The sequence below is a fragment of the Panulirus ornatus genome, chromosome 63 (genome assembly GCF_036320965.1).
Source record: "Panulirus ornatus isolate Po-2019 chromosome 63, ASM3632096v1, whole genome shotgun sequence".
Taxonomy (NCBI): domain Eukaryota; kingdom Metazoa; phylum Arthropoda; class Malacostraca; order Decapoda; family Palinuridae; genus Panulirus; species Panulirus ornatus.
The window spans coordinates 946497-959441 of NC_092286.1; the positions used below are offsets into that span (position 1 = coordinate 946497).

Sequence of the window (12945 nt, forward strand, 5' to 3'; positions counted from 1 at the left end):
TCTACTTCATGGTGAGTGTCAGGAGCTGGGTCTACATCATGCTGGGCATCAGGAGTTGGGTCTGCATTGTGCTGGGAGTCATTTGGGTCTACATAATGCCAGAGGTTAGGAGCTGTGTCTACATCATGCCGGGTGTCAGGAGATGCATCTACATCGTGCCGGGTGTCAGGAGGTATGTCTACATCATGCCGGGTGTCAGGAGATGCATCTACATCATGCCGGGTGTCAGAGCTGTGTCTACATCTTGCTGTGAGTCAGGAGCTGCGTCTACATCATGCCGGGTGTCAGGAGGTGCGTCTACATCATGCTGGGTGCCAGGAGCTGCGTCTACATCATGCTGGGTGTCGGGAGCTGTTTTTACACATTCTGGGTGTCAGTATCTGTGTCTACATCATGCTGGGTGTCAGTAGCTGTATCTACATCATGCTGGGTGTCAGTAGCTGTGTCTACATCATGCTGGGTGTCAATAGTTGTGTACATCATACCGGGTGTCAGGAACTGCGTCTACATCATGTTGGGTGACAGGAGCTGGGTCTACATCATGTTTGGTGTCAGGAGCTGGGTCTACATTCAACTGGTTGTCAGTAGCGGTGTCTACATCTTGCCGGTGTCAGGAACTGGGTCTACAACATACCGGGTGTCAGGAGTTGGATCTACATCATGCCAGGTGTCAGGATCTGTGCATTCATCAGGCTGTGTGTGTAAATCATTCTGAGCGTCAGGAGTATTGTTTTGCACCACACAAGATCATCATCATGGTGGTTGTCAGGAGCCTTGTTCTGTACCACACAAGATCATCATCATGGTGGTTGTCAGTAGTCTTGTTCTGCACCACACAAGATCATCATCATGGTGGTTGTCAGGAGCCTTGTTCTGTACCACACAAGATCATCATCATGGTGGTTGTCAGTAGTCTTGTTCTGTACCACACAAGATCATCATCATGGTGGTTGTCAGTAGTCTTGTTCTGCACCACACAAGATCATCATCATGGTGGTTGTCAGGAGCCTTGTTCTGCACCACACAAGATCATCATCATGGTGGTTGTCAGTAGTCTTGTTCTGCACCACACAAGATCATCATCATGGTGGGTGTCAGGAGCCTTGTTCTGTACCACACAAGATCATCATCATGGTGGTTGTCAGGAGCCTTGTTCTGCACCACACAAGATCATCATCATGGTGGTTGTCAGGAGCCTTGTTCTGTACCACACAAGATCATCATCATGGTGGTTGTCAGTAGTCTTGTTCTGCACCACACAAGATCATCATCATGGTGGTTGTCAGGAGCCTTGTTCTGCACCACACAAGATCATCATCATGGTGGTTGTCAGGAGCCTTGTTCTGCACCACACAAGATCATCATCATGGTGGTTGTCAGTAGTCTTGTTCTGCACCACACAAGATCATCATCATGGTGGTTGTCAGGAGCCTTGTTCTGTACCACACAAGATCATCATCATGGTGGTTGTCAGGAGCCTTGTTCTGCACCACACAAGATCATCATCATGGTGGTTGTCAGTAGTCCTTGTTCTGCACCACACAAGATCATCATCATGGTGGTTGTCAGTAGCCTTGTTCTGCACCACACAAGATCATCATCATGGTGGTTGTCAGTAGTCTTGTTCTGCACCACACAAGATCATCATCATGGTGGTTGTCAGTAGTCTTGTTCTGCACCACACAAGATCATCATCATGGTGGTTGTCAGTAGTCTTGTTCTGCACCACACAAGATCATCATCATGGTGGTTGTCAGGAGCCTTGTTCTGTACCACACAAGATCATCATCATGGTGGTTGTCAGTAGTCTTGTTCTGCACCACACAAGATCATCATCATGGTGGGTGTCAGTAGTCTTGTTCTGTACCACACAAGATCATCATCATGGTGGTTGTCAGTAGTCTTGTTCTGCACCACACAAGATCATCATCATGGTGGTTGTCAGTAGTCTTGTTCTGCACCACACAAGATCATCATCATGGTGGTTGTCAGTAGTCTTGTTCTGCACCACACAAGATCATCATCATGGTGGTTGTCAGTAGTCTTGTTCTGCACCACACAAGATCATCATCATGGTGGTTGTCAGTAGTCTTGTTCTGCACCACACAAGATCATCATCATGGTGGTTGTCAGTAGTCTTGTTCTGCACCACACAAGATCATCATCATGGTGGTTGTCAGTAGTCTTGTTCTGCACCACACAAGATCATCATCATGGTGGTTGTCAGTAGTCTTGTTCTGCACCACACAAGATCATCATCATGGTGGTTGTCAGTAGTCTTGTTCTGTACCACACAAGATCATCATCATGGTGGGTGTCAGTAGTCTTGTTCTGCACCACACAAGATCATCATCATGGTGGGTGTCAGTAGTCTTGTTCTGCACCACACAAGATCATCATCATGGTGGTTGTCAGTAGTCTTGTTCTGCACCACACAAGATCATCATCATGGTGGTTGTCAGTAGTCTTGTTCTGCACCACACAAGATCATCATCATGGTGGGTGTCAGTAGTCTTGTTCTGCACCACACAAGATCATCATCATGGTGGTTGTCAGTAGTCTTGTTCTGCACCACACAAGATCATCATCATGGTGGGTGTCAGTAGTCTTGTTCTGCACCACACAAGATCATCATCATGGTGGTTGTCAGTAGTCTTGTTCTGTACCACACAAGATCATCATCATGGTGGTTGTCAGTAGTCTTGTTCTGCACCACACAAGATCATCATCATGGTGGTTGTCAGTAGTCTTGTTCTGCACCACACAAGATCATCATCATGGTGGTTGTCAGTAGTCTTGTTCTGCACCACACAAGATCATCATCATGGTGGTTGTCAGTAGTCTTGTTCTGCACCACACAAGATCATCATCATGGTGGTTGTCAGTAGTCTTGTTCTGCACCACACAAGATCATCATCATGGTGGTTGTCAGTAGTCTTGTTCTGCACCACACAAGATCATCATCATGGTGGTTGTCAGTAGTCTTGTTCTGCACCACACAAGATCATCATCATGGTGGGTGTCAGGAGCCTTGTTCTGCACCACACAAGATCATCATCATGGTGGTTGTCAGTAGTCTTGTTCTGCACCACACAAGATCATCATCATGGTGGGTGTCAGGAGCCTTGCTCTGTACCACACAAGATCATCAATGTACTGGAAGTCAGGAAGAAAACTAGCAATATATGTCTCGCAGAGGGAAGTATAGGCTTGTTTTAAGCCTTGCCCTGCTTACATTATTCATAGCTTCGTATTTATGCTTTCAGTATTTTCCAAGATTGTCCCCATCATTAACAATGTCATTTATTTAAGAAGTGGTCATAATAAGAACCTGACCTTTACGAACTTTATATATATATCCTTGTCTTTCATAAAGTTAGAAAATATTTAATGGATATACAGGCAGTGTAGAAGTGGTAGGAGGGTAGGTGAGGTAATGAGGAAGTGTTTAGAGGATGTAGGTGAGGTAATGAGGAAGTGTTTAGAGGATGTAGGTGAGGTAATGAGGAAGTGTTTAGAGGATGTAGGTGAGGTAATGAGGAAGTGTTTAGAGGATGTAGGTGAGATAATGAGGAAGTGTTTAGAGGATGTAGGTGAGATAATGAGGAAGTGTTTAGAGGATGTAGGTGAGATAATGAGGAAGTGTTTAGAGGATGTAGGTGAGGTAATGAGGAAGTGTTTAGAGGATGTAGGTGAGATAATGAGGAAGTGTTTAGAGGATGTAGGTGAGGTAATGAGGAAGTGTTTAGAGGATGTAGGTGAGATAATGAGGAAGTGTTTAGAGGATGTAGGTGAGATAATGAGGAAGTGTTTAGAGGATGTAGGTGAGGTGATTAAGATGTAGGTGAGATAATAAGGAAGTTTAGGTGAGATAATTAAGAAGTGTAGATGAGATAATGGAGTGTAGGAGATATAATGAGGAAATGTAGGGGAGTTGGAAGTGTAGGTGATACAATGAGGAAGTGTAGGTAATATAATGAGGAAGTGTAGGGGAGATGGAAGTGTAGGTGAGATAATGAAGTGTAGGAAATATAATGAGGAAATGTAGGGGAGATGGAAGTGTAGGTGAGATAATGAGGAAGTGTAGGTAATATAATGAGGAAGTGTAGGTGAGACGGAAGTGTAGTTAATATAATGAGGAAGTGTAGGTAATATAATGAGGAAGTGTAGGTGAGATGGAGGTGTAGGTAATATAATGGGGAAGTATAGGTGAGATGGAAGTGTAGGTAATATAATGAGGAAGTGTAGTTGAGATGGAAGTGTAGGTAATATAATGAGGAAGTGTAGGTGAGGTAAAAGCTGTGGTAGGATTACCCTTATTAACATGCTATATGATTTCTCCAACAGACCGTACGGGGCGTGTGGCTGGTACTGCTGGTCATGGCTTGACCGTCTCTTATGAACTAGTCAACAACCATCATCATTACCAGTCAACAGTCACCATCGTCATGTTACTGCCTTCAACAGTCACCATCGTCATGTTACTGCCTTCAACAGTCACCATCGTCATGTTACTGCCTTCAACAGTCACCATCGTCATGTTACTGCCTTCAACAGTCACCATCGTCATGTTACTGCCTTCAACAGTCACCATCGTCATGTTACTGCCTTCAACAGTCACCATCGTCATGTTACTGCCTTCAACAGTCACCATCGTCATGTTACCACACTCAACAGTCACCATCGTCATGTTACCACACTCAACAGTCATCATCGTCATGTTACCACCCTCAACAGTCACCATCGTCATGTTACCACCCTCAACAGTCACCATCGTCATGTTACCACACTCAACAGTCACCATCGTCATGTTACCACCCTCAACAGTCACCATCGTCATGTTACCACCCTCAACAGTCACCATCGTCATGTTACCACACTCAACAGTCACCATCGTCATGTTACCACACTCAACAGTCATCATCGTCATGTTACCACACTCAACAGTCATCATCGTCATGTTACCACCCTCAACAGTCACCATCGTCATGTTACCACACTCAACAGTCACCATCGTCATGTTACCACACTCAACAGTCACCATCGTCATGTTACCACCCTCAACAGTCACCATCGTCATGTTACCACCCTCAACAGTCACCATCGTCATGTTACCACCCTCAACAGTCACCATCGTCATGTTACCACCCTCAACAGTCACCATCGTCATGTTACCACCCTCAACAGTCACCATCGTCATGTTACCACACTCAACAGTCACCATCGTCATGTTACCACACTCAACAGTCATCATCGTCATGTTACCACCCTCAACAGTCATCATCGTCATGTTACCACACTCAGCAGTCACCATCGTCATGTTACCACCCTCAACAGTCACCATCGTCATGTTACTGCCTTCAACAGTCACCATCGTCATGTTACCACCCTCAACAGTCACCATCGTCATGTTACTGCCTTCAACAGTCACCATCGTCATGTTACCACACTCAACAGTCATCATCCTCATGTTACCACACTCAACAGTCACCATCGTCATGTTACTGCCTTCAACAGTCACCATCGTCATGTTACCACCCTCAACAGTCACCATCGTCATGTTACTTCCTTCAACAGTCACCATCGTCATGTTACCACCCTCAACAGTCACCATCGTCATGTTACTTCCTTCAACAGTCACCATCGTCATGTTACCACACTCAACAGTCACCATCGTCATGTTACCACCCTCAACAGTCACCATCGTCATGTTACTGCCTTCAACAGTCACCATCGTCATGTTACCACACTCAACAGTCACCATCGTCATGTTACTGCCTTCAACAGTCACCATCGTCATGTTACCACACTCAACAGTCACCATCGTCATGTTACCACCCTCAACAGTCACCATCGTCATGTTACTGCCCTCAACAGTCACCATCGTCATGTTACCACCCTCAACAGTCACCATCGTCATGTTACCACACTCAACAGTCACCATCGTCATGTTACCACCCTCAACAGTCACCATCGTCATGTTACTGCCCTCAACAGTCACCATCGTCATGTTACCACACTCAACAGTCACCATCGTCATGTTACTGCCTTCAACAGTCACCATCGTCATGTTACCACCCTCAACAGTCACCATCGTCATGTTACCACCCTCAACAGTCACCATCGTCATGTTACCACCCTCAACAGTCACCATCGTCATGTTACCACACTCAACAGTCACCATCGTCATGTTACCACACTCAACAGTCATCATCGTCATGTTACCACCCTCAACAGTCATCATCGTCATGTTACCACACTCAACAGTCACCATCGTCATGTACCACACTCAACAGTCACCATCGTCATGTACCACACTCAACAGTCACCATCGTCATGTTACCACCACCTCAAAAGTCAACCATCGTATGTTACCACACTCAACAGTCATCATCGTCATGATTACTGCCCTCAACAGTCACCATCGTCATGTTACCACACTCAACAGTCACCATCGTCATGTTACCACACTCAACAGTCACCATCGTCATGTTACCACCTCAACAGTCCATCGTCATGTTACACTCACAGTCACCATCGTCATGTTACCACACTCAACAGTCACCATCGTCATGTTACCACCTCAACAGTCACATCGTCATGTTACCACCTCAACAGTCACCATCGTCATGTTACCACACTCAACAGTCACCATCGTCATGTTACCACCTCAACAGTCACCATCGTCATGTTACCACCTCAACAGTCACATCACCATCGTCATGTTACTGCCCTCAACAGTCACCATCGTCATGTTACCACACTCAACAGTCACCATCGTCATGTTACCACACTCAACAGTCACCATCGTCATGTTACCACACTCAACAGTCACCATCGTCATGTTACCACACTCAACAGTCACCATCGTCATGTTACCACACTCAACAGTCACCATCGTCATGTTACCACCCTCAACAGTCACCATCGTCATGTTACTCAACTCACTCGCAGTCCACTCACATCCGTCATGTTACCACCCTCAACAGTCACCATCGTCATGTTACCACACTCAACAGTCACATCGTCATGTTACCACACCTCAACAGTCACCATCGTCATGTTACCCTCAACAGTCACCATCGTCATGTTACCACACTCAACAGTCACATCGTCATTTACCCCTCAACAGTCACCATCGTCATGTTACCACACTCAACAGTCACATCGTCATGTTACCCACTCAACAGTCACCATCGTCATGTTACCACACTCAACAGTCACCATCGTCATGTTACCACACTCAACAGTCACCATCGTCATGTTACACCTCACAGTCACCATCGTCAGTTACACACTCACAGTCACATCGCAGTTACTCACCCTCAACAGTCACCATCGTCATGTTACCACCTCAACAGTCACCATCGTCATGTTACCACCTCAACAGTCACCATCGTCATGTTACCCCACAGTCACATCGTCATGTTACCACACTCAACAGTCACATCGTCATGTTACCACCTCAACAGTCACCATCGTCATGTTACCACCTCAACAGTCACCATCGTCATGTTACTCCCTCAACAGTCACCATCGTCATGTTACCACACTCAACAGTCACCATCGTCATGTTACACACCTCAACAGTCACCATCGTCATGTTACCACTCAACAGTCACCATCGTCATGTTACCACCCTCAACAGTCACCATCGTCATGTTACCACCTCAACAGTCACATCGTCATGTTACCACACTCAACAGTCACCATCGTCATGTTACCACCCTCAACAGTCACCATCGTCATGTTACCAACTCTCAACAGTCACCATCGTCATGTTACCACACTCAACAGTCACCATCGTCATGTTACTGCCTCAACAGTCACCATCGTCATGTTACCACCTCAACAGTCACCATCGTCATGTTACCACCTCAACAGTCACACGTCATGTTACGCTCAACAGTCACCATCGTCTTTACCACACCACGTCACCATCGTCATGTTACCACCTCAACAGTCACCATCGTCATGTTACCACACTCAACAGTCACCATCGTCATGTTACCACTCAACAGTCACCATCGTCATGTTACCACCCTCAACAGTCACCATCGTCATGTTACCACACTCAACAGTCACCATCGTCATGTTACCACCTCAACAGTCACCATCGTCATGTTACCCTCAACAGTCACCATCGTCATGTTACCACACTCAACAGTCACCATCGTCATGTTACACCTCAACAGTCACCATCGTCATGTTACCACACTCACAGTCACCATCGTCATGTTACCACACTCAACAGTCACATCGTCATGTTACCACTCAACAGTCACCATCGTCATGTTACTCCCTCAACAGTCACATCGTCATGTTACCACCTCAACAGTCACCATCGTCATGTTACCACCTCAACAGTCACCATCGTCATGTTACCACCTCAACAGTCACCATCGTCATGTTACCCTCAACAGTCACCATCGTCATGTTACCACCTCAACAGTCACCATCGTCATGTTACCACACTCAACAGTCACATCGTCATGTTACCACACTCACACAGTCTACCCTACAGTCATGTTTACCACCTCAACAGTTCAATCGTCATGTTACCACCTCAACAGTCACCATCGTCATGTTACCACCTCAACAGTCACCATCGTCATGTTACCACCTCAACAGTCACCATCGTCATGTTACCACACTCAACAGTCACCATCGTCATGTTACCACCTAACAGTCACCATCGTCATGTTACTGCCCTCAACAGTCACCATCGTCATGTTACCCCCTCAACAGTCACCATCGTCATGTTACCCTCAACAGTCACCATCGTCATGTTACTGCCCTCAACAGTCACCATCGTCATGTTACCACACTCAACAGTCACCATCGTCATGTTACCACACTCAACAGTCACCATCGTCATGTTACTGCCCTCAACAGTCACCATCGTCATGTTACCACCCTCAACAGTCACCATCGTCATGTTACCACCCTCAACAGTCACCATCGTCATGTTACCACACTCAACAGTCACCATCGTCATGTTACTGCCCTCAACAGTCACCATCGTCATGTTACCACACTCAACAGTCATCATCGTCATGTTACCACCCTCAACAGTCACCATCGTCATGTTACCACACTCAACAGTCACCATTGTCATGTTACTGCCTTCAACAGTCACCATCGTCATGTTGCCACCCTCAACAGTCACCATCGTCATGTTACTGCCTTCAACAGTCACCATCGTCATGTTACTGCCTTCAACAGTCACCATCGTCATGTTACCACCCTCAACAGTCACCATCGTCATGTTTCCACACTCAACAGTCATCATCGTCATGTTACCACACTCAACAGTCACCATCGTCATGTTACCACCCTCAACAGTCACCATCGTCATGTTACCACACTCAACAGTCACCATCGTCATGTTACCACACTCAACAGTCACCATCGTCATGTTACTGCCTTCAACAGTCACCATCGTCATGTTACCACACTCACAGTCACCATCGTCATGTCACCACCCTCAACAGTCACCATCGTCATGTTACCACCCTCAACAGTCACCATCGTCATGTTACCACACTCGACAGTTACCTTAGTGAAGTCATTATCGTCCAAACTAGAAGTTTATTTGGGATAATGATGGTTCCAAACTTGAAGGTTTTTTGGAATGATTATGGATCCAAACTTGAAGGTGTGTGGGGATAATGATGGGACCAAACTTGGAGTGTTGAGATAATGATGGGTCCAAAGTTGAAGGTGTGTGGGGCTAATGAGTCCAAACTTGGTATGTTGGGATAATGATGAGTCCGAACTTGAAGATGTGTTGTAATAATGATGGGTCCAAACATGAAGATGTGTTGGGATAATGATGGGACAAACTTGAAGATGTGTTGTAATAATGATGGGTCCAAACTTGAAGGTGTGCTGGGATAATGATGGGTCCAAACTTGAAAGTGTGTTGGGATAATGATGGGTCCAAACTTGAAGGTCTGTTGGGATAATGATGGGTCCAAACTTGAAGGTGTGTCGGGATAATAATAGGTCCAAACTTGAAGACGTGTTGGGATAATGATGGGTCCAAACTTGAAGGTCTGTTGGGATAATGATAGGTCCAAACTTGAAGGGAGTGTCGTGGATAATGATGGGTCCAAACTTGAAGACGTGTTGGGATAATGATGGGTCTAAACTTGAAGGTGTGTTGGGATAATGATGGGTCCCTAAACTTGAAGGTATGCTGGGATAATGATGGATCCAAACTTGAAAGTGTGTTGGGATAATGATGGGTCCCTAAGCTTGAAGGTGTGTTGGAATAATGATGGGTCCAAACTTGAAGGTGTGTTGGAATAATGATGGGTCCAAACTTGAAAGTGTCTTGGGATAATGATGGGTCCAAACTTGAAGGTGTTTTGGAATAATGATGGGTCTAAACTTGAAGTTGTGTTGGGATAATGATGAGTCCCTAAACTTGAAGGTATGCTGGGATAATGATGGATCCAAACTTGAAAGTGTGTTGGGATAATGATGGGTCCCTAAGCTTGAAGGTGTGTTGGAATAATGATGGGTCCAAACTTGAAGGTGTGTTGGAATAATGATGGGTCCAAACTTGAAGGTGTGTCGGGATAATGATGGGTCCAAACTTGAAGGTGTGTTGGGATAATGATGGGTCTAAACTTGAAGGTGTGTTGGGATAATGATGAGTCCCTAAACTTGAAGGTATGCTGGGATAATGATGGATCCAAACTTGAAAGTGTGTTGGGATAATGATGGGTCCCTAAGCTTGAAGGTGTGTTGGAATAATGATGGGTCCAAACTTGAAGGTGTGTTGGAATAATGATGGGTCCAAACTTGAAAGTGTCTTGGGATAATGATGGGTCCAAACTTGAAGGTCTGTTGGGATAATGATGGGTCCAAACTTGAAAGTGTCTTGGGATAATGATGGGCCCAAACTTGAAGGTGTTTTGGAATAATGATGGGTCCAAACTTGAAGGTGTGTTGGGATAATGATGAGTCCCTAAACTTGAAGGTATGCTGGGATAATGATGGATCCAAACTTGAAAGTGTGTTGGGATAATGATGGGTCCCTAAGCTTGAAGGTGTGTTGGAATAATGATGGGTCCAAACTTGAAGGTGTGTTTGAATAATGATGGGTCCAAACTTGAAAGTGTCTTGGGATAATGATGGGTCCAAACTTGAAGGTCTGTTGGGATAATGATGGGTCCAAACTTGAAAGTGTCTTGGGATAATGATGGGTCCAAACTTGAAGGTGTTTTGGAATAATGATGGGTCCAAACTTGAAGGTGTGTTGGGATAATGATGAGTCCCTAAACTTGAAGGTATGCTGGGATAATGATGGATCCAAACTTGAAAGTGTGTTGGGATAATGATGGGTCCCTAAGCTTGAAGGTGTGTTGGAATAATGATGGGTCCAAACTTGAAGATGTGTTGGAATAATGATGGGTCCAAACTTGAAAGTGTCTTGGGATAATGATGGGTCCAAACTTGAAGGTCTGTTGGGATAATGATGGGTCCAAACTTGAAAGTGTATTGGGATAATGATGGGTCCAAACTTGAAGGTGTGTTGGGATAATAATGGGTCCAAACTTGAAAGTGTGTTGGGATGATGATGGGTCCAAACTTGAAGGTGTGTTGGGATAATGATGGGTCCAAACCTGAAGGCGTGTTGGGATAATGATGGGTCCAAACTTGAAGATGTGTTGGGATAATGATGAGTCCAAACTTGAAGGTGTGTTGGGATAATGATAGGTTCAAACTTGAAAGTGTGTTGGAATAATGATGGGTCCAAACTTGAAGGTGTGTTGGAATAATGATGGGTCCAAACTTGATGGTGTGTTGGGATAATGATGGGTCCCTAAACTTGAAGGTGTGCTGGGATAATGATAGGTTCAAACTTGAAAGTGTGTTGGGATAATGATGGGTCCAAACTTGAAGGTGTGTTGGGATAATGATGGGTCCCTAAACTTGAAGATGTGTTGGAATAATGATGGGTCCCTAAACTTGAAAGTGTTTTGGAATAATGATGGGTCCAAACTTGAAGGTATGTTTGAATAATGATGGGTCCAAACTTGAAGGTATGTTTGAATAATGATGGGTCCAAACTTGAAGGTGTGTTGGAATAATGATGGGTCCCTAAACTTGAAAGTGTGTTGGGATAATGATGGGCCCCTAAACTTGAAAGTATGTTGGGATAATGATGGGTCCAAAGTTGAAGGTGTGTTGGGATAATGATGGGTCCAAACTTGAAGGTGTGTTGGAATAATGATGGGTCCCTAAACTTGAAGGTGTGTTGGGATAATGATGGGTCCCTAAACTTGAAAGCATGTTGGGATAATGATGGGTCCAAAGTTGAAGGTGTGTTGGGATAATGATGGGTCCAAACTTGAAGGTGTGTTGGAATAATGATGGGTCCCTAAACTTGAAGGTGTGTTGTGATAATGATGGGTCCCTAAACTTGAAGGTGTGTTGAGACAATAATGGGTCCCTAAACTTGAAGGTGTGTTGGGATAATGATGGGTCCCTAAACTTGAAGGTGTGTTGGGATAATGATGGGTCCCTAAACTTGAAGGTGTGTTGGGATAATGATGGGTCCCTAAACTTGAAGGTGTGTTGGGATAATGATGTGTCCCTAAACTTGAAGGTGTGTTGAGACAATGATGGGTCCCTAAACTTGAAGGTGTGTTGGGATAATGATGGGTCCCTAAACTTGAAGGTGTGTTGGGATAATGATGGGTCCCTAAACTTGAAGGTGTGTTGGGATAATGATGGGTTCCTAAACTTGAAGGTGTGTTGGGATAATGATGGGTCCCTAAACTTGAAGGTGTGTTGGGATAATGATGGGTCCCTAAACTTGAAGGTGTGTTGGGATAATGATGGGTCCAAACTTGAAGGTGTGTTGGGATAATGATGGGTTCCTAAACTTGAAGGTGTGTTGGGACAATGATGGGTCCCTAAACTTGAAGG

The 12945-nt window shown here is 45.1% G+C and overlaps 1 protein-coding gene across 1 annotated transcript in view; it reads left to right on the forward strand.

Annotated features, from left to right (window-relative positions):
- The window catches only part of RhoBTB (Rho-related BTB domain containing), a 424985-nt gene extending 420392 nt beyond the window's left edge, over positions 1-4593 (forward strand). Inside the window, exon 15 of the mRNA XM_071656696.1 lies at positions 4348-4593. Coding sequence (XP_071512797.1) covers positions 4348-4402 — 55 coding nt within the window. The 3' untranslated portion in view covers positions 4403-4593. The remainder of the gene's footprint in view (positions 1-4347) is intronic.
- The last annotated feature ends 8352 nt before the right edge of the window (positions 4594-12945 follow it).